The 23,052-nt window shown below is 33.8% G+C and overlaps 1 protein-coding gene across 1 annotated transcript in view; it reads left to right on the top strand.

Moving 5' to 3' along the window:
* Nucleotides 1-16,979, top strand: part of CEP128 (centrosomal protein 128) — a 105,572-nt gene extending 88,593 nt beyond the window's left edge. The window contains 4 exon segments of the mRNA XM_032690265.1: nt 4,723-4,800; nt 6,522-6,635; nt 10,237-10,345; nt 14,473-16,979. Coding sequence (XP_032546156.1) covers nt 4,723-4,800; nt 6,522-6,635; nt 10,237-10,345; nt 14,473-14,579 — 408 coding nt within the window. The 3' untranslated portion in view covers nt 14,580-16,979.
* The last annotated feature ends 6,073 nt before the right edge of the window (nt 16,980-23,052 follow it).

Here is a 23,052-nt window from a genome sequence, read left to right as displayed (position 1 = left end):
TTAGGGAAGACTGTATGATCAAGACTGCCATATATTTTGTTTCCCACTCATTCCTTCTGATTCCAGCTGTTCAAAGACATACAGACTGAAATGAAGTTTTTATGAATTTGGAACTGCTCCATGGTCTTCCTCATTCATTAACTTGCACAGTTTTCTGCTTAAAGCCATATAAAATTTTCTATCTTTATGTGACTTCTTTATGTGATTTTGTGCAAATTGGTTATTTTTCCCCTCATGCATCTCAATTCCTGGCTGAAGAGTCCTGTTCTTTAGAGTAAGTGTATTTAATAATTTCTTGCTTGGAAACAGTACTCCATGGCTTTGATCATTCTTATTGTAGTTCTCTGACCTTTCCGTGTTTCTCTTCTGAGATAAAAGTCCATCTCTGCACTCAGTAGTCAAGGTGCAAGTGGATTCATACTCAGTAATAGTTTCTCTAGCTTTTTTTTCCTTTCCTGATTAAATTGAGTGTTGTTTTGCTTTTCTGATACTGAGCACTGAATTAGCAGGTTCTTGGTAATATGTATCATTTCCCCATGGTCTACGTCCTGAGTAGTAACGGTTAGCTTAGAGCCCATCATTTTGAGTGTGAAGTTAGGTTTAAATTTTAGGAATCTAAAACACCTTTCAGAAATCCAAGTAGCCTATGTCATCCTTTATCCACATGATTCTCAACAAAACCAAAAAACCAAGGGCTGAGTATATAACGCATATAACGCAAAGGCTGATCTTCTGCTTCCAAGATTACATTTAATAATGTAACTAATGAGGACTAGCGGAAATTTTGCTAATTTATTTTTTCTTCTACAACAAGTGCATTAATTAAAGGGGATATATTTAAGAGAGACTTTGGAAGAACAGATGATTAACATCTTCCTTAAATTTGTTTACAGACATGAGGTCTTGGCATTGGAATTTAGAGAAAGAATTGAAAAATAGGATGGCTTAAGGCATGGGCTTAAGTTCCCTTTTTGCTCAGAATAGATCACAGGTCATCTTTATTAAAATGGGGCATAGTGGGGGGAAAAGAAAAAAATCTTTGTAGTTGAAAAAAAATGCTATAAATTGAATGTACAGTTATATCATGATGAGGAGCCAGTCCATTAAGTCTGTCCTGTGTCCCAGAAAACTTTATTTCAACTATGTGACATCTCAAATTTATATTTTTCTGCAGTTCATAAGTAAAAGACTTTAGCAAAATGTGTTAGGTAATACATACCATAAGTTTAAAATCTTTGTAGTTTAATTTGGTGCTGGACCAAGAAGAGAGATTGTAGGGTGTTACAATTTTGGGGTTATTTCCTGTGAGGAAGCATTGTATTTCTGACAGGGTAGAGGAGCTGCTGGTGTTCAAAGTAAAAGAATTTTGTGGACATGTCTCCATCAGATCAGTGTGATACTAGGATCATGGCTGAACATTAGGATTCAGTATTTTGCTTCACATATAGTTAAGTTTGTATTCCTTAGGGTCTGTTGTCTCAGCTTAGAAGCCCACATACAGACCAGTACCAGGGGCTACTTTGGGAAGAAGCAGCAAACATTGCATCTCATCATAAGTTAATGATGTGTAAAATCTCTACTTTGATGAACATATGGCCACTGTAAAAGAAGCACAAAATACGAATGAATACTGCTTTACTGTGGTAAAAGTGAAATGGTTGATTCTTATAAGAGGAAAACATTAGAGATTGATAGATACCTCTAGGCAATTTTACTTTCAAGCAGAGATGTTTAGAGGCATTTGAAAAATTAAAAGAAGAAAGAAGCTATTTTATAGCTATAAAAACATTTCTACACTATAATCTGTGAAAACCACTTCAAATGTAATGTGTAGGCCTCCTGCCTGATTGTGTCCAGAAATATGAAGAAGAATCCACTTTATATATTCATTATTAATATATAACTGCAGATTCTGTAATTATTTTTTGGTGAAGAACCATGCATGTTACAGAAAAAGTAATTTTTTTCTCTTTTTTCTTTATAAAATCTTAGGTGAATTTTTCAAGTAAAAAAATCTTATTACAAGTTAAGTTACACATTAAAATATAAGACTTCTTATGAAGATAATAAATGGTAGTTTTGGTCCAAACACAGCTAGCTAAGTGTGAAATTCACTGAACTTCCTTTCTCATGCAGCAGATGTTTTCTTGCTGGAAGAAGTAACCTTTACTAATTCTAACTTTGAGTTTTGCAAAATTGATTTGCTCTACTTTATTTGCTGCAAGTTGGCACAAGTAAGCACCTTTCTGTCCTTTCAGGCATTTTGCAACATTTGCCATGGGCAGTATTCGATGTTGCTATTAGGGACTTGTTCATACTGTGCGTCCTCAATGCTGTCCATTTCAGGAAGCATATTATATTATTTATTATAACTTACCTATCTTTCAGGCATAACTTAATATAGTTATTCTTGTATAATTCTGTAAATTTTTAAAAATCTGAATGAATGTGTTAATATAAAAGAAAAGCAAAACGACTCATTCTGGTTTTGTGTTCTTACCTAAACAATCTTCACCTTATTTTCCCTGTCTCATTTCTGTTTACCTGTTCTCACTAAATGACTACAATCTTTCTTTTATTCTGTTTCACTTTTGACAGTTCTTCCTGTAATTCTTAAAATCTAAAAATATCCTTGCTTGCGAGTCAGTCCTTTTACCCCATTTTGTAGGTGATTTATTCTTCCTATTGTTCTTGAAGCAACAATTCATCCAACCCTCTTGTAAAATTCTTTACCTGTGATAATGTTATTGTTCTAACACATTTAACTGTAATGTATTCTTTTTCTCTTCTGCACTGCATCATCTACTCTACTGTGAAGTATAGAAATTATCCGGAGATAAAAGGGTCAGATTTGGGAATTCCCAAATATTTCTCTCCTGCATTTTGCATTCCTGGTGCAGAAAGTAACAGTGGGATAAGAGAGTCTTTTTTATCTAAGCATACAATCTAAGGGTCAAAATTTATTCCTAGAAAATGGGAGATATTATTTGAAACTTAAGAGTCTCAGAGGAAAAGATCCCCCAAATATCTGGAAAACTGATTTAACCATATGGTTGTTTTATAGAAATATACCCTGATATTGTCAGCATATTATCTGTCAGTACAAATTTTTCCTAATTACAGAAAATAGAGAAATACTTCTGTGTACATAATATTTTTGCATACATGTAATTACAGAAGAACGAGTGTCACATTCTCTACCTAGTTGAGTTTATTGGGACTGAATATCAGTTACAGTTTCAGTCCTGTGAACTGCAAATCATAGAATCATAGAATCAATGGGGTTGGAAAAGACCTCTGAGATAATTGAGTCCAACCCTTGATCCAACACCGCCATGGTTACTAGACCACGGCACTAAGTGCCACATCCAGTCTCATCTTAAAAACCTCCAGGGACAGTGAATCCGCCACCTCCCTGGGCAGCCCATTCCAATGTCTGATTACTCTCTCCATAAAAAATGAACCCCATTGTTTATGAAACTTGACCTTTGTTTGTTATGGGAAAAATATTTTTTACAGTCTTAAAAACTGAATGTTTGGAACTGACAGCAAAGCAGACATCATTGCTTCTAAGTGGATGGTGTGTCTGCATTTATGTTATTCTGTTCCATTCTAGTTCTCCACTCATCATCTCCATCTTTTTGAGTAGATTGCACTTGGGCTGAGAGGTTCCCATTGATTTTTCTTATCCTGTTGTGACTGAAATATTTAGTCTCTTTAGATCTTAAATATGGGATCTAAATGGAACGTTTTTCATGTTGGTCAGATTGAGACTTTCTAAGACTAGTAACAGAGCTTTTGTAATTAAGGGCAAATTAACTCAGTTTGCATAGACTTTACACCATAATGATATTTGACTTCAGGATTGATGAATTTTATTTGTTTTATAGATTTTTCCTTTAAAGTACCAAGGCAGTAATATGGTTAATGAAGCCCATTATTGGTAGATTGAATACCAGGTTAGCAGACCCTTATCCAAAGAGGTATGATTTATAGAATTCTGGAGGAAATACCAATTGTTCAGAAAGTGCAAACAGTACTGGTTTTACTGGCTCTTCAGCAGATAATAGAAGGACAACCTTTGAGAAGCTGCAGAGGCATCTGGCCTATGGAGCATGACTACTCTTTATGCATGACCAACCAACTTCGTCTGTGTCCAAACCCAAAACCATGATACTTACTTTCTTCAGTTCTTTGCAGCTTGCAATAGACTAGATTTTTGTGTTTTGGGTGTGGATGTGAAATCTTGAGTCCAACCCTAACTTTCCCTAGAGTGATAATTCATTTTTCAGAAGTGCCTACCATGTGTCTAAACCAAAAATAGGAAATTTTTGTTCTATATCTAGCTAAGTACTCATTGCATATATTTGTATTTGAAAAAAAATAGAAGGATGTTTTTACTATTTTAAATGTACTTTACTCACTGAAGTGCAATAAAAGAAAATTTCATTCTGAAGGCTACATAAACTCCAAAATTGTAGATAAGTATTGTTCTACTCAATAAACTGGTAACCGATCATGGAGATTCAAATTAAGGAAGCTGTGCTATGTGTTTTAATGTGACTGTTTTCCTTAACAACCTTTTTACTGTTGACCTGTTCAATTTACAGACACATACGTACCTATAAACCTGTTTCCATAGCTGCAATAGGGCTTTAATGTTTGATATGAAGGAAAGAATTGATTATTTTTTTATGTTTTAACTTGTGTTCTGTTCTCTAGAGCACTCGAGCAGCTTTAGACCATCTGGAGTCTGTTCCTGAGAAACTGAGCCTGTTAGAAGATTTGAAAGATACTAGAGTGAGAAGGACTTTATTTGACTCTTTCAGTAGTTGTAAAATATTTTAGTTAATTAATTTTCTCTCTAAATGTACAGATAAATTATTTAATAACATATTTACAATTGTATATGCACATGTTATATAGACAAAAACATACAGAAATTAATTTTCATGATTATACAGATTTACTTGAGGCTATAAATTTAGTTCTAAATAGTAACATTAGTGAGATGCTCCAAAATGTAGGCAAACATTGATAACAGGGCATAATGGGTCATGTGCTAGTTACTGGTTCAGAATATTTGTGTCGAGTGGTAAATTCTGATATTACATGTTAAAAAATGAAATTTTTGTAATTAGATAAATTATTTCAATATTTAACATAATGAACGAAGATAGATGACCTTTACAGCTTTTTGTTTGTTTTGACATAATGACAATAATTATAATTTATTTTCTCAGTTCTGCTATCAAATCAAGGTGTGTTTGGACACATTGAGACATATTGACAGTAGTGGTGACATACTGTCAAGAATGATAAGCCTCAGATTAGATCTTCAGTAGCTAAGTGGCTAAACCCCTATGCCGTAATTACTTTGCATATATGAAGTTGGTTTGGAACCTCCTTGGAAAATATAAATTTTAAATCAGTGGTAAACCACAGATCAACAAATGCATAATGATTTGCATTTGATTTGCTATATTGAATTTTTCATCCTGAGGTAGTAATAAAAATTTCAAAAGAAAATTGCTTGGAGCACTGTTTATTCTAAATGTTCTGCCTGAGGTCATCAGCTAATAATTTTATTGCTGTCATTATTAACAGAGTTAGGAATGGAAATGCTGGTTAAAATGCTTGGGGTTTTTTTACAAAAAATATCATTGAGATATATAGTTTTAATTTCATGTGCAGATATCTCCAGAAGAGCTTTTTTGCTCTGACAGATGTTGGTGTTTGTCTTCTGTTTCTGCTAAAGGAAGAATTCTGCTCTCAGCAGGCAAAGCAAAGGCTTGAATGTGGGGTATCTACAGCCTTCTTCACACTTGCCCTTTCTTGCTTAACATTGCTGTGAGAAGGATGTCAGATTGGAGTTTCATTAATGTTTCTATTCAAAAATAACACTGGATTTTTTTGTACAATAGCACATTTCACTCTCAAATGGTATACATGAATGAAATATTTCAAAGCCAGTCATTGTCTTCCACTTCTAGCCAGTTCTTCCCTTAATGTTTTCATAGGAAGAGAGAAGGAAAGAGAAAGTAAATCTTTGATAAACCTCACAGGTTATCTTGGAGTTCTCTTAATTCAAGTGAATCATTAGCTTGTTCATGAGAAGCATTAGGTTTTCTTATTGAAAATACTGTTTAGTCCATATCCTTAGAACCTTTTTTTCTTCAAGTGCTTGTTTCTACAGTACTATAATTAATTTTTCACCATTACAGAATTTCTTTGTTAAAAGGTATGATATTGTTGAGTTTTGGAAAGAGTTATAAGTAGTCATTCACCAGTTAAGGATGAGACCATTTCTATTTTAACTTATTTTTATTTTACCATTATTTTTCTGTACAGAACATTATGCTTTCATATGGCCCCTGTATTTCAGCCTCTGAAAGTTAATATTTAACTCATTCTTGCTGTGTGGGAAATCGTTTACAATACCTGTGTTTACAACAGTCAGACAACATTCACTAACTAATTTTCACATTGTGAAATCATCTAGATTTTTCAATAATTTCTAGGAGTCCCATTGCCGAAGGGAGATGATTGAGGAAAGGTATATGAAGTATAAAGAGATAGTGAGTTCTTTACAGCAACAGCTGGAAGATTCAAAGCAAAGAGACCAGCAAGTCAAGGTACGTGTGTGTACTCCACTTTTGTGTCCCAATTACTTTCAATCAGCAACATAACCTTATTTGATGTATATTAACTCCTAGTACAAACACGGAGTAAAATCACACATAAATGTTTTATTTAATATAGCTGCCACAGCTGATGGAATGGCAGCTATATTGGCACGGCATGAAATTTGATGACAGAAATGTTGCCTTCATTGTAAAGTGCCATGGATACTTCACAAAAATCTTTCAAATTTCGCAGAAAAGTGTCTTATCGTGTCTTAATACTCCGAAGTGTTTACCTGCTTCATCAAATTTCTGTCTACAGCAATTTTTTAAACTGTTTTGTTCAATTTTCTCTTGTCCTTTCAAGTAAAAGATAGATATAGAAACCTGTTTCCTCCATGAAAAGGATGATTAATTTGTGAGTCACATATAGTAATTTTTCAGTAGTTGATCTTTACATTCTTTACAATGTAAAGATATGATGCCTCTTCATATACAAATGAAATCCAGGAAAACGGTAGGGAAGTGATTTGCTAAAGGTCACTTAGTGGACTGATAGCAGAGCTAAACATGAATAACTACCTCCCAGCAATGTAAATCCAGTGCTCTTGTTTAGAAACATTACCTGTAATGAGTTCACCTTTCCATTTTTTAACACACTTTCTTTCTCATCTTATTAGCTTGTTCATTGTCATATCACTCTTTGCTGCATGTCATTGTGACAACAGGTTGCTTCAGCAGAACTACAATTTCTTATCAATGTGATTGAAATAAGTAATCAGAACTAGAGAATCTTACTAGTATTTCTGCTACTTATTTCAGTCAAATCAGATTCTTTGACAATGACTCATGCCTCTGTCTCTAAGCAGTTGAGCTCAAGTCTAGGATCACACACACTCTGTCAAAACTTTAATATGTTTATGTTCTCCGCCTCATCCGTAGCCATCTTCCTTCTGTCGAATGAGGACATACTTACCAGTATGTCTTTGTAAAAGTGGAAAAGGTAAGATAAATACAGAATATTTTAGCTTAGTAAGTTGCTGTTGTAAGAAGCTATTAAGCTACTTGAAAAAGCCATCTTGCTCTTCTCTAAGAAAGAATTGAAGAAACAGGGCACATTCACTTTCAGTCTGTTACTGATGATAATCTTCAATTTCTTGAACTTCTCTTGCCTCCACAAAAGAGTTACTAAATCAATAGCCATTGAAATTCAGAAAACATTGAAAAGCGAAGTGGAATGCCATCGCCTGATAGTAGAACATACTGTTGCACTAAGCTGACTGAACTTACTGAGCTTGTGTGATTTGAACTCTATATTCGGAATCCTCTTTCTTTAGACAACGAAAAGCATTTAATGGCTTCCATTTAGTCAGGCCTAATTGGGTTTTTGCATGACATAGAGTACTCTTTGCTGTCACGGCTTTTACAAATAGAACAGAATGTTCAAAACCAAGTAACAGGCGGGTGCTAATCTGATTTCAGTGATCAGGCTAGCTTCGACTAAAAAGCTCTTTAACTTTTGTTAAAGTTGTTTAATTTTTTTTATTTTACTATTTGTCAATTGAGAGTCTCTAAAATTGATTGCTGGAAGAATGTAGGTTTGAAGGCATCAAAGTTCATTCTTTCTGATATTTTTGATTCACGCTCTGTACACAACATAGTGTCTCTGCGCAACAAAGTAGACAGATATTTGGTATGGGATAAGATAGTGCATGTTTCTTGTTAAATTTTTACGCTGACGATTTTAGATAAAATTACCTGTGGAATTAATCTTTTTCCTGTGTTATGGTCTTCTTTCTAGCCTTTCTTATAATGCACTTCTTTCAGCTTGCTTGCCAACATTAATCTTCGACAGGCATGATCTAATCCTGTGTCCCAGCCTTTTTTCATTTTAAGGAGGAAAAATTAAACCACAGTTAAATGTTTCCCTAAAGGCAGTTATTTTTCTTCCTTTCCTATGATTTCATTTGTCCACACTCAATCTTCTTGCTCTTCTGTAGTCTTGTCAGATGGCTATAAAATACCTGTTGCTTAGAAGCCCAGAAAAATCACAATTGCTATTTGTATGTGTTGAAATGTAAGATTTCCAGTAATAAAAGGAGGCCAGAGGCTGGCAGAATACCATCAGGTATAACAATCTTGATTTTTCAGCTAAGAAAAGGCCAAGTGATAGCAGATAAAGAAGAAATTGGGAAAAAGAAAAAGGTAAAAATAACATTTTAAAATAAAATAACTACAAACTAATACCAATAGAAGCTAAATCGAAACAGAAAGCTAGAGGAAAATTAAAGATAAATATTATTATGGAGAGATACAAATATTTTAGGACAGTTTCCCAGCTACAGATAATTGACCATCTAGTCAAACACAGCATACAGATGTAATTGCCCATGAAGGACATGAGAAAAGACACATTCTGTAAGTTAAAATTTCTATAAAGATAAAACCATTTTGTGCACAGATACTGGTAGAAGCACCTTGCTTGTTTAAAAGCTCTGTTCTAAGATAGCATTTCTGGAAGCAGAATGGAACGACAAAACCTTTTTTGTATTCTTTAAAAGTTGTTATTGTGCTATGAACACCTTAGGTATTAAGTCTCTCATCAGCACATAAGGGGATTAATATGTATAATTCCCATTAGTCTTAATAGGAGTAAATCTTTCTTCAGTAATGGAACGAAAGTTCATTGTAACTCTAAATTAATGTTGAATTTTATTTTGTTTTCTATTTATTTTACAAAACTTAGTATCAGCATGAGTGATAAATTGCAAATGTTTTAACAAAATTCACTGAGCCTATTTATGATAATAACTCAGTAGCAAAATTGAGTGTTTTATGAACTGATGCATTTGTGCATTATTACCTCTTCTTATTTCAAGGAACTGAGTAATTTGGATACCATGCCAAACTTTTAATCTTATTTTGGATGGTATTGTAACGGGAGACTACTTGCTGCTGAGCTAATAGAGATTTTTCAGGGATTTTGTTTAAATGACCTTTTTAAAATTATCTTTTCTTCTTAGCTTATAGACCAAGTGACTTTCCTTTTCCTTTCCTATGCTGTATAGGTTTAGTCATAAACAGTAGCATTGTACTTCAGACTTTATTTAATGGTTTAACAAAAAAATTAAAAAGCACCCTCAGGTATTTTTATATGAAAAATCAATGAAGTTTGAGTTTCCTCAATGGCAGGGAAAATGCATTTAATATTTATTACTACTTACTTGTGGAACTTCAGTGAACTGATTAGGTATTCATCATTCACTGATGTCTGCCCTGCCACTATGATTTACCCTGAACTGTGGATGTGATGTGAACCGAAAAGAGAGCATTTTTACAACTTACTGTAGTGGCAAAGACTTGCAATGCCACTAATGCTTTTCTCAAGGCAAAGCAGTTTTTTGCAGACATATTATAGTGATGAAATGGGAATGAAATTCATATACAAATTAGTTTTAACCTAACTGCAATACTGAGAATTCTGAGAATTCAAATCAGTATTTTCCAGCATGTGTGAAATCACAGCATATGCCTGTATGTATGTTACTCTATGTTTTTTGTTAAAGTTTACTTGATAGTAACAGATAAAATTATTTTTATTTGGCTCCCATAGGATGTGGAAATGGATGCTGAGATTTCTGATACAGAAGTGGCTCCTCATTCTTCTAGCTGGCAAACTCAAAACAACTTTTTGTCCAGCTCACTGCTCTCAGATTCAGGTTGTAAGTATTATATCACAGAAAAAATCTACAAGTACCGTATTCTCCTCTTGTAACACCTTTTTTACTTGAAAAAGTAAGGCACTTTACTTTTCAAAAAAGAAGTGCTAGAACCATCTTAAGCATCCTTTTGTGTTTTAGCTTTAGATACTGAATAGATGCCTTCATCTAGGCAGTACTGATAGTTGTTTGGGGTTTTCCAACTAGGACCTACAATATATTCTGTTCATCACTTAAACCTGTGCCAAAAAATAGGGCTGCACTTGGATTCTGAATCTCTGCGTGATGAATCATACCTCTGTAAGCTGTGTATCTTTTCAGGCACCAAAGACATCCTGAACTATGTTCTTTCCCAGATCTTTCATAGGTACCTGTTAGGCTCATGCTTGTGTAGCATTTTCACAGTAAAAGCTAAATTCACTGTTTCCACTTCAATAGTGTTTGTTAACTGTTCTTTCTATCCCCTCATGCATATACAACTTGTGGTCGTGTAAAGTCACAGGATCTCTGATACAGCAGGAACTTGCTCAATAAAAGATAGGACATGGTAGGTCTTGATCTGGTACAGGCACATCTTTGCATAAGTGTCAAAAATAACTTACAAAAAAAAGGTTTTAAGGGGGTTTTTTTTTGAGCATATCAGTACATGAGTATCAGAATACTTTTCTTCGGAAGGGTATCACCTTCCATTTCTTTTCAATATAGACAGTTTGTGTACTGGCAACCTATTCAGTAAGTAGCATTCTATGTAGTAAGTCATATTTCAGGCTTCATTGTACTTTGAAACTGCTGCATCTTAGAATGAGTGCTGGAGTACATTACTGCTCACTACTAAGTCCTGAGTTGATCTGATGAGGTTAAAGGTAATTGGTTTATTTTCCTTTCACAATCTGTGGGTTGTGGTTAGTATCTTTTTGCAGAGCATACCGAATAACAATAATGGGTATAAAGCATAAGAGCAAATGCCTCCATCCCATCTGTGTTTCAGGAGCACTTTACCCTGACTCAGAGTTGATTTTTCCTTTTTCCCAAACTTCATCCCCATCAAAGTCTTGCAAATCAAAGTACAGTTCAGCCTCTTTTTGGTATAGAAAAGAAGTAACCCATGCCAGCAGTCACTTCCAATCTCAACAATTCCAAGAGTGATTCCACTGCAAAAACTTACTGAAATTTAAAAATACAGCATAAATGTTCCTAAAATATTACAATGTCTTTATATTTCTTAACGTGAAAGGAACTTGCTAGAACTTTGTTTCTTTAAAACTTTTTAATAAATTTTAGGCAGTTTTAAGAGAAATAGGATCCATGTGATCTGAATGCCAATCTGATTAAACAGTTCTATGTATTTATTCTCTTATTCAACTGCTTTTATCAGCAGTAAGCACTAAGCTTTCTGGATCTGAAAAATAAGTGATGAATGAAAGACAGTAGTGATTCAATTCACTGCTTAGTGGTTATGGCAGTAAGGTATGTGGATTACTCCACAGACTTTGGTTAGTGACCTGTTATCACTTTATGCTGAACCTGATCTTCACCAGTCAAATGTGTATTTTGAAGTTGTTGCTATAGTTCCTGAGAGCAGTGAAAATTCTGCAGTGGTATTAACACTAAGGAGATTTTCCTGTGAGTGGCAAATGATAAAGTCAGCTACTTCAGTCATGACAGTGAACCATGAACTCTTAATTTCAGTAATGATATTAATTAGTTCTAATTTGAGACTTTGACAGTGAAGTATAATTTGAGATCTTTGCTCCCAAATCTCCTGTAGCTTTTAATAAATCTACCTATAGATGTCATCATCTATTTTCTGTGATTAATTATCTCCTAACTTCTTAGGAGAGAATGGACTGGGGGTTTTTTTCATTTACCTTTTGGAACTGTTTGCAAGCCTTTGTGATTTATGTTTCCTCATTCCATCTTTTTTAAATTCATGAAACCCTACAAACTATAGAGTCAATAAATAGTACTAGAAACTTCCTTCCCAATATGAGTCTCTTTGTAGAGAGCACCAGGAAGGAGAGAAGACATGTTTGATATAATTTAATTATCTGTGAGGGGGATCCTGGGATTGGATCTTAGAAGTGATTGAAGAAAGGACGAATAATATGAGAAAATAAGTAAGGGAACAACAATCTCCTTCCATATATATCTTTCCTAAAAACTTGCCAATGCGGCAAACAGTTAAAAGGAAAAGTAATTAACATTAACATTCTGTTTTGTTTCTAGTATAATTTCTGCAACTATAACAGCTTTTCCATTACAAACTATTTCAAAAGATGCTGTGGGAATGTGCTTTTATTTCTATACCCATTTTCTTAGAAAGGAAGAAGTTTAACTGAGAAAATAATTTATTCAAGGAAGCATTCATTAGACATGGTTTGCAGTCTGCATTATTATCAGCCCAAAACGGTTGCTCCAAAAAGTCACTAGTAGTTGTTATCTAAAGAATAACCCTCAGAAACTGTTTTTAATGGCCACTGTATTTTCCTGAAATTTTTATTACAGGAGTCCGTAGAGTTACACATGCTTTGCATTAGCTTTGTGAATTGAATCCTGCCTTTCTCTTTGTACGTTTCATCACTTCGAGTTTTTAACCTGGATGGTTTCCCAGAAACTGTATATGTCTTACAGGCTTTCTGTTGTTGTTGGGAATTTATGTTCCAGGGCATCATAAGCTGTGACTTTACAGAGAAGGAAATAGCCACCAGTTTTCCCAACTTCTGTAGCTGAAGTCTCAGTCTTCTCTGACCTTTAGGCTCTGGTGCTTGACAACACTCTTGTGTCAACATGATGTATACTGTGAATGATATCGTGGTTGAATGAAAACAAGTTGTCCTGAATGCAGATTTTATTGTCATAACAATTAACTCCTGCAGTGTACTGCAGATGCCTCTCTTTATCCCTCTTTGTATACTTTTTTATAAGTTCTTAAGACTATTTGTTTTGGCATTTATAAATAAGTAACATAATTAAAAGTAAAAAGACACTGCAACATCATTATGCCACAGCACACCATTCTAGAACAAAACCTTCTAAGGCTGCTTAAGCATAAGAATCTGGAATGATTGGAAACCTGACATCATCACTTAGAAAAACGCAAATTGATTTAGTTTAGCAATGAACTTCATTGTTTTTCACCTTACTTTCATACTGTCTGCAGGAGGTACCACTGAAATAGCATACAGTAGCACAGTTTTGGACCAATACTGAAAACTTTATGCTGCAAACTTATAACTCACTGTTATGCTAATGTCCCAAACAGAGTGATTTCATTCTCCTTCTGAAAGTGAAAACATGTCACTCCTTCTAATCAAACTGTGAAGTCTTGCTCCCTTTTAAATAATTTTTGGTTATATACTGCTACAATTTTGCTGGATCATTAAAAATTGCACTCTACAATTTATTACAAACAATCAGGAGTACCACTTTTCTTACATGCTTATGATGTAAGAAAGGCCATTAGAAGAAGGGTGTGTTGTATAAGCTGATATCTGCTTTCCTTTGCTTAATTTCTGCCTTTTGCCACATCTGGATTTTTTTTGTTAGCATAAGATGTTTTGTCAATTTATATTGTCTAGATTTTGATGCAACATAATGTATTTAGAAATAAGCATTATATAAGAAACCTGCTGTGAAGGTATATACACAGTATGGCAGCATATGAACACCTATTCAGTGTCACTTGTTGACTTTAGTCCATGCTGTTGGTAAAGATAGTCCTTCAGAAATTTTTTGAGAGGTTTGTTTTGTCTTATTTAAACAAAAATTCTGGAAAACTAAATGGAAAATATCTTATTGAAATTAGAAAATATTTTTAAAATGCAGTCTACGTTTCTTCCGTATAAGAAAGCTCTTGACCGTGCCTGTATTATAAAGTATTAAAATCTATTTCTCTAGAAAAATAAGTCAGTTTCTCAATTCATAGTCTTGTGAATATCGAATATTTATTAATACTGTATTACTTGCTGCATAAATTATAATATTGAAAAATGAAATTGATATTTTAAATAAGCATCAATGGTCAGTCAGCAAAATTGGAAAATCATAGGTTCAAAAAGGCCTCTAAGGTCATTGACTGCATGTGTTTCTTTGAAGATGCTTAATTACTTTTTTGTGTGACTTATTTCTAGCACTTACTAAAAGAATGGTTCCTTTTGATACAAGTGCTACCAAGGAAGATTCTACCAACGTTGCTGTCAGTGAAATGAAGCTGCAAGCAGAAAGAGGAAAGCAGTAGAACACTTATGAAACCACACCAGTTTTCTCTGTGGTAAATTCCATTCCACTCTTTTTTTGGTTTTGAAAAGTAGTAATTCCATCTGCTGTAGGAGTGATGCACTCTTAATGATTCATCAATTGCCAAACACTGAAATGAAAGAACACCAAGAGTGATCCTGATGAAGTCTTATGAAAATGTACGTGACTTGTACACCAAAGGCTTTCTGGGATTTTGCTATTCTCTTGTATTTATTTCTCCAATACTCCTAGACTAAATTTATTGTATTCCTGAAATATTATGAAGTGAAATACCTGTCACATTGATCTTAGCTATGAGCTTATTTATCCCTATACAGGAATTGTTCTGACAGTTGGCTTTTTATTACATTTAATAACATTATTAATAATGAAAAAATATCCAGAAAATACCTGTTATTATGAGAGTCATTATACAGTGTTGTTCAGACACATTTGTGATTGTAGGTTCTTCAGTTTGCAAAAATCATTTAAGAAAGAAGTGATAAAGCAAAATTTTCTCAAATTATTGAAAATTCATATCTTGGTTTCAGGTTCAGCATATATCTGTTATAAGCTGTCTAGAATTATTCTTCTGGCCAGAGCAGTTTTATCAGATGGCCTCTGGCAAGGCACTTTAAAGCATCTGAATCTCACCCTTCTGTATTAAGAGTGTGGAATGACACTGCTGTGTGGCTGTAAAAATTTTAATATCAGGGTTTAATGATTATTTATTTATTCTGTTTTATTCTCTATTAGAGAAGATGTGGCATATTGATTGTAAAATTATATGGAAATATGATATTGCACATTTTTATTTGTTCAGATATCTATGTTCTAAACAAATTGGATATAATTTTGCATTACAGGATTCTCAAATAGCATATCACAGAAGAATTTTCTGCTGTCAAAAGAAATGCAAGTGTTTCTGATCGTCCTTGTTTTATTCTCCTCTCGAGTGCTTCTGGCTCAGTCACTACTAATGTACTTTAAACGATTTGCCAAATCTGTCAGAGTACTGTAGCAACATTAATGCCATTGAAACCAGTTTTTTTTTTAGACTTCTTTCTATTTAGGAAGCCTATTTCTTCTCTGAAACAGTCATTTATTAGCACTGTAGGTGTCTCAGGCATAATTCACAGGTCACCATGTGCCACCTCAAAACAGGGCCTTATTTTTTCTTTTTTTAAAAATTTTTAAGTGTTTTGCAGTCACAGTGGGTTCTCTGGACAATGCACTTACTTAACAACCACCTTGTATTTGTCCTGTTTCAAACAGAACGTGCTGACAACATCAAAACCAGACATGGAAATGAGAAAAAAAATGAGTTTGTTCTCTTTTCATTTTCTATGCATTTAAGTTGCTTAAAATTAAAAAAAAAAATCTGATTTGGTTAAAAAAGTTTTTCTTACCTTTTGTATGTGTGTAATGCTGTGCACAGCAGCGCTGGCATTGGCTTTTTGCAGACTTCTGGCACATCTGTTTATTCAGAAGGTCAAGAAAGCAAAACAGGCACATCCATCTCTTCTGATCTCAACAAAAATGACAGGGACAAGAAAAAAACAACAAATAAACTTCTATTCTCTACAAAGACGGTGGGTGTTATGAAGCAGTGTTTAGCTCAAGCCACAGTTACCATAAACTAAACTTACTTTTAGCGGATCCAACATTTGTAATTTATTTTTTTAATTAGATCAGAGCAGAGCTGGAAATACAGTATTGAAAATATTTTATCCAGCTTTTCTGCTGAAATATTAAAAATTGCAAAATGAAATGTCACCAGCTTACAGATTTTATGGTACTTACAAATTATGGCCAAAATATAGAAAGGTCACTTTAAAATATATTATGAAAGAGTAAATCATGCTCTCAAAACACATTATGTTGTAATGGGGTCTGGTACGTGGATTGCTGATGGATAGATGTACGCTCAACCCATTTTACTGAAGTTCAAATGATTTTTGAGGTATAAGTGCCTTTTGGTAAATGAATTGGCCTTTAAGAATGGACCTTCTCAGCTGAGAAGTAATACACAGAAAAATATTGTCCTCTCTTTTTCCTAGGAAATTTGTAAAAATCTTCCACTTTTATGTTTTTATACATTTTTTCGTCACCTGTAACTTAGAAATCTGAAGTATGCTTTCTTAAAACAGTATCACTACTGCTTTAGAGTGTTAGAAAACTAAGCATAAGCAATCTGATCTCCCTCACTATTACATCAAGTGTTGAATTGATTTTTGTACTATGCAGGACAGAAATTACTGCTAGGTGAATAATTTTAGCATTAAGACTTTAAATATGCTCAGTGCTTAGTATATTTGCCATTGGCTGTGTGACTGGGTTTTCTGTGGAGTTTTATATCCTTTTATAAAATTTTTTTAAAGAGCTGGAATAACAGAAGTCAAACCACACTAAAAAAAAAAAAAAAAAAAAGGAATTTTTACTGAGTAGACTTATGGACCCCAAAGCCAGGAAATTTTTCTTAAATTTACCCTCTTGGCACAGCAGTCTAGATAGCACGTAATGTTTGTCTCTCTTCCACCTTTGATAGAGGTTCTTATTACAAAGTGAATTTTGTTTTCTCTTTACTGAAGGCTCAAGTTCTATTCATGACAATATGTGAAACTGTCCCTTTGTGGTTTAAGAAATAACATTTTTTCCATGTTGGCCCGAAATAGTACTCTACTGACCGGTTTCAGTTTTTAAAGTAAAAAACCAGATAAGTTTTAAATAAAACGTTTTGTATATTTCAGATCATAAAATTGCTGTCCCTTCTGGTACCCAGATATTTTCTACACTTTAATTACCTGTTCCCCAATTCTTGCCCAAAGTAGTGGTTTTCAATAATCAACAAATGTGGTATCATACAAAAAAAATGGTGGTTTGTTTCTCAGTTCTGTTTAGCATTTGGTAAATCAGGAACCTTTTTATATATGTACTAAGTACATACAAATCTGACAAGCTATCAGGCATTCTTTTTTTTTTTTTTAATGCTGTCCTGAAATACAGTTGTTCATTATTGTGCTTTTAGAAATGCACTGGCCCTCTATTTCAGCATCAAATAGTTGACACTTGAATAAGCTATAAATTTTATGCCATTCAGTTCCTTAATGTATTACAGCAGACTTGAGAGTACTTCATTACTTTTGAAATTATATTTAGTTGATAGCCAAAATAATTTATTTTTTATTATGTAATTATGTCATCCTAAGAAGAAATGTCAAAATAAAAATAAAACTTAGTCCAGGATAAAAAATAAATTTTTACAGTGTTTTCTTACATTTACTTCTCAAATTTTTGATGGAAGCCAGTCTTCAGTGATGGTGAAGGTACTCCTTGGATATTCAAAGCTCAGCCATGTTTTTATTAGCTTCTCCAACAAAGTAAATAAAGAAGATACATGAAAATCCCATACAACAAAGAAACTGCTGTTCTAAAATCAATTTTTGAGTTAAGAGATCTGCATATCTCTAGCTTACAAGGCATAGTCTCTGCACTGCGTAGCACTGAATGATTTTTCTTGAATGAAAATGCCAGTATTACCCTGGTATAATTTTTGTCGCTAAAAATGAGTAGTATGCAACCTGAATACATTATCATATCAACAGCACTCAGAAAAATTTATTCATTAATTTATGTGGGACTGCTTGTTACAGTCAAATTTTGCTATGACTATGTTAAAGCCATGTTTGTAGAATGTTAGTACCATATTCATCTCTCTCTAAGCCCTGTCTTCACCCCACAGAAGCAATTGATACCGAAGTTAATGTGAGCTACAGGCCAATATCTAGGGATACGGACTTGTTAAAAATGGATGTGCAGAAGGACATCACACAAATTCCTATGGTTTTGATCTAACTGTAGAATTTAGAAGCAGATGTAGAGGAAAAGTAGTAGCAGAAGGAGTGGAAAGCAGTTTATGATTAAATTAAAATTTCAGAACACTTTTATTCTTAATGTACCTTAATTTAAAAATTGCTTTAGAGCTAGTATTTACACCTGAATGAAAGTGATCCCTAAATAAGATTCTATCTTGGATATTTTTTTTACATACTAAAATACTTTCTACTCTAGCACAACTCAACTCTTTACTGTAAGCATATCTAGGCTGTTGGGAGTATGAACTTATTTGCTTTTCTATGTAAAGACCTAAATTGGAATTTAAATCTGAAGAAAATTTTAGTGCTATATACAAGAGTACAGCAGAGCTGAATCGGATAAGCTAAGTCTTTCAAAAATCTCTAAACTAATGCCTCTGGGAATGTTGACAGCAAACTTGAAAGAGATTGCTGTGGTTAAAATCCAGCAACATCCAACATTTATCATTTATACTAACAGCAAAAGCTCTCATTTCTAAAGCTGAAATTGCACATCTGTCATTTCTCAATCTGAAATAATGAGATTTCGTTTTCTCTTGCCTTAATAATGTCAAAATCTATAATGTGAAAATACGCAGTGACAATATTTTTAAATTTCTAGTAATTTTGTTTAGGAATCTAGTAGGTGCTGTTTGGATCTAAATATTTTTGGGTTGTTAACATTTTTGTTCAAGTATTACATTTAAATACAAGAAATGCATAAAGATATCTCTTTTAGGTTAGTTTTGCTATCTTTTTTTAGGGACATGGCTCCTTAATAGGTGTTTTATTTGAAAAAGTACAACAGTTGTTCTAGAGTTGTCTGATATTTTTGTCTGTCTTCAGACCAGAGCTGTTTTGATCTTAGACTGATTTTCTCATCTGCCATCTACAGTGCACTACTATGACAGAAGACATTCCACATTGACTTACAGAATTATTGTCAATAGTTTTGGTAGTTGATATTCCTACAAAATTACATCAGTTTTGAAGGCAGTTGTTTCTTCTAATATAATCTCTTTTCTTATGAATTCTCCCACTCTTACTTCTTTACTAAAATAAAAGCTACTTAGTAAATGGACTAACATCAGGTCACATGCTGTCTAATGTTAAAGATTATCCCACAGGCCAAAGTAAATGTGTGCTACTACATTTGTCTAGATTTTCTGAATGGTACCATTTGATTCTACTATGATTTTGTAGAAGGAAATGGTGAAGGATAGACTTTGCTGCGATAACCCTGAAATATTATTGATTCCAGGCAAAAGTGAGACTACAACTAATTTAGGATGTCTGCCCAAGTGCTTGTATTACAAAGTATATTTCTTCAGTGTGTAAATATCAAATTGCCTTAATTGTAAACAGTTGCTGACATCTAAACTATTTCTGAAAAGTGATGCTGAAATTTGCTAAAAATGATCACAAAGTATCATTCTGCAAACATGGATCTCTGTGTCACTCACATTGTTAAACAAGCATGGAACTGGGAAGGCAGCCTGATCTATGTTCTGGCAGTAGGCTCTTCACAACAACCGCCAGTGACACAGTTTTGTACTTAGTGCGGAAAATGATGAAGATCAGCTGTGTTTTACTGCTGGCCGAGACAACCTAGACAACAGTTTGCATCTGTGGCATGAGCTATTTTCTATATGGAGCTCAATGAGTGCACCATTTTATTGAGGCTTTCAGTGCCGGGTACAGCACTAACAGCAGTTTCGTTCAAACAGCTCCAACCATGAAGACATCATGTAGCTGGCAGAACTTTTGTAGCATGTTTTGACTAACAGAATGTCAACAAGTCCATCAGAAACCTTGGAGCTGTTTGTTTTGTCTTCACTGGAGCAGTCTCCAGCACAGTCACAAAGCTATAAAATGTAGAAACCTTCATCCGTGTGGGCTACATCAGCAGGGAGGCTCACTAGCCATCGAAGGTGAATCCATTAGAACGTTGTCCATTGATTGATTAGAGATCTATAAGTTAACAAAAAACTAACCCACAAAATTTTTAAATAGTGAGACAAATTATTCTTATTTGATAGACAAAAAAATCTCAGTGAAAATGGAAAAATGAAGTATCAAAGTCAAGAAACATTACTCCATTCTGTTTTTTCCAGAACAGGAGTAATTTCTTAAACTTCATTAGAGTGGCAGCCTTTTATAGACTGAAATGAAGTTCCTGAATATTTTAATCAACAGACATCAATCACACTTCATGTCATCTCTTAATCTGTGAGACTTGCTGGCTTTGATTTAGACTTAACTATGTTCCATACTTAGGGAAATTCTGTTAAGTGTGCTGTACACTGAATAGCAGAGTTGAAATAATTCCACTGGAGACAACTGATGTGCTACAGAAGGAGTGCTGGCTGGTACAGTGTATTTTAACATATAGACCAAATGTTCAAATTTCAGCTGTTATTACATTACCAGAAGAAAGTGACAAATAGAAAAATATTTAGACTGTAGGTAGGAGTATCAATTGAGTGTAATACTGTGGTTTTGAAGGCTGAAATTTCTATTTGTGCTTATTAGCAAATGCTGATGTTCTTTTTTTTTTTTTTACCTTGGAGAGTGCATGAAGGAAACATGTTATTCACTTTTGGGTTCTGGAACATGTTTTACCATTTTATGCTGCCAGTTTCTATTTAATTTGGGGTTAGCTAGAAAACCAACTAATTCTGATACTTCATTACAGTCACTCCTGATTAAGTTAGTTGATACATGAGTCATTTTCCTCCAGATCTTTTGTTTTCACTTCATTTGACTGAAATACAGTGGGTTTTGCATTTAGTATTCTAAAACTGGAGCAAAACTAGTCTTGTGAACTAGCATTTAGGTTGGGAAATTCTAAAATTGAGGTTGCCCGAGTGTCTCATACATGTGACACTGAACATGTTACATTATATTTCCCAGTCAACTATTGCTACTGCAATACAGTATAAAGTGACCATAAAGAATCTGCAGAATTTCAACAAATTGTATGGATGCAAAATGTCTATGTGCTGGTGTGAAGTCAGAAAGATTGGTTTAATACTTCTAAACCTTATTGTATTGGTTAATGTAATAGATATAGGCATAGTGTAATAAAATTCCTCAAAATTGATTTTTTTCTTGACGTAAAGTCCTTGAAAGTTAAGCAAGGAGTCCAGCTCCTCATACATGTTGAAGCTGACATTGCTGTAGTAACCAAAACTATTGCATTTTCCTTCAAACTTCATTTCTGAAATGTAAAGGTATGTTCAGACTTTTAATAGCTATGTAGGCATCATGTTTGCCTAATTATGTCTCTTTCTTACAGACACAGACGCATATAAACATGTTCATACACTGTAAAATTTTACTGGTCAAAAAGAAAATTAATGCTTTTATGCTTGGAAATCCTGACTGCAGTAAAGCTAGCAAAAGCTCTGTCAAATATCAGTGGAGTAACAATTTCATGCTGAGTTTTAGACAAGGGGAGAGAAATATTTTCTCAGACTACTTTTCATTGCATTGTGAAGGTCTGCAAGTCTACAATATGTATTGGTCTCATGAGCAGCAAATACTTGCTGAAAAATCCATTGTCTTATAAAAATCATTTGATAGCAAACTGTAAACATTTGAAATAATTTTTCTATTTTTCATTTTTCTATTTTAGATTTTTCCGAAGTCTGAGTAATGGGATTTTGAGTTCATTTACATTCTTTTATAAGTACTTCTAAATTACATCAATACAAGCTTATGAAATTTGCAAAATTCTGAAATATTACAGCTATTTGTTCCACTCTAGTGTGGGCTACTACAGCTTTTTCAAAATAATGAAACTATCTCCAAGGAAAGTTAAGGCGTATGAATTGTATTTCATACTCACGAATAAATGTTTTGTTTCATATCAGTTTTTCAACTGATCTAGTAATTCATTGAGTACCCAAAATGGGAATTTCTATATGTGTAGGGAGAAGCTAATTATATCTTACATCTAAATGCCAATGCTATTGATAGACTTTTTTGTAACAAAAGACTCACAAAATAAAACCACTTTTGACTTTTTTGTCCTAAGATATTTTTGTTCCAAGATAGATTCGCAAGGTGTTTGCAGTCCATTTTTTCTGTTATCTGTCATCTTCAAAAAGAAAAAAAAACAACTTGGCTGCCTTGAGAACAATGTAGTGAATCAAAAAAATGTAGAATCATAGAATTATTTAGGTTGGAAAAGACCCTTTAGATCAAGTCCAACTGCTCAAACTATTGCTTGATTATTACTTCCTATAAATCACATGGATGCATGTAAAACTAAGTCTGCAGTTTGTATTTTTAGAACACCTCTTGCAGGTTTAGGAACAATGCATTGTAGAAGTGTGAAAGGAGGAACGTGTTGCCATGTTGTTGTGACACACAAGTCCTTACCAACCTGTGAAGTCTGAGATACTTGGTTACACACAAAGTGTGACTCATGTATTATCAGAACACCAATTTTATTGTTGAGTTACTACATTGACTTCAGAATCCCTTTGCCTGCTTGATTTATACCAATATGAAGCCAGAATCAAATCTCGTGCATAAAGCCTAAGTGCCAATCAGACTACTAAGTGCTGAGATCTTGTCAAGTGGTTTCAGTATAAAGTATATGAAAGCTGTCTT

The sequence above is a fragment of the Chiroxiphia lanceolata genome, chromosome 6 (assembly GCF_009829145.1).
Source record: "Chiroxiphia lanceolata isolate bChiLan1 chromosome 6, bChiLan1.pri, whole genome shotgun sequence".
Taxonomy (NCBI): domain Eukaryota; kingdom Metazoa; phylum Chordata; class Aves; order Passeriformes; family Pipridae; genus Chiroxiphia; species Chiroxiphia lanceolata.
The sequence above is the reverse complement of the archived record's forward strand: the minus strand, read 5'-3'. Positions and strand labels throughout refer to the sequence as shown.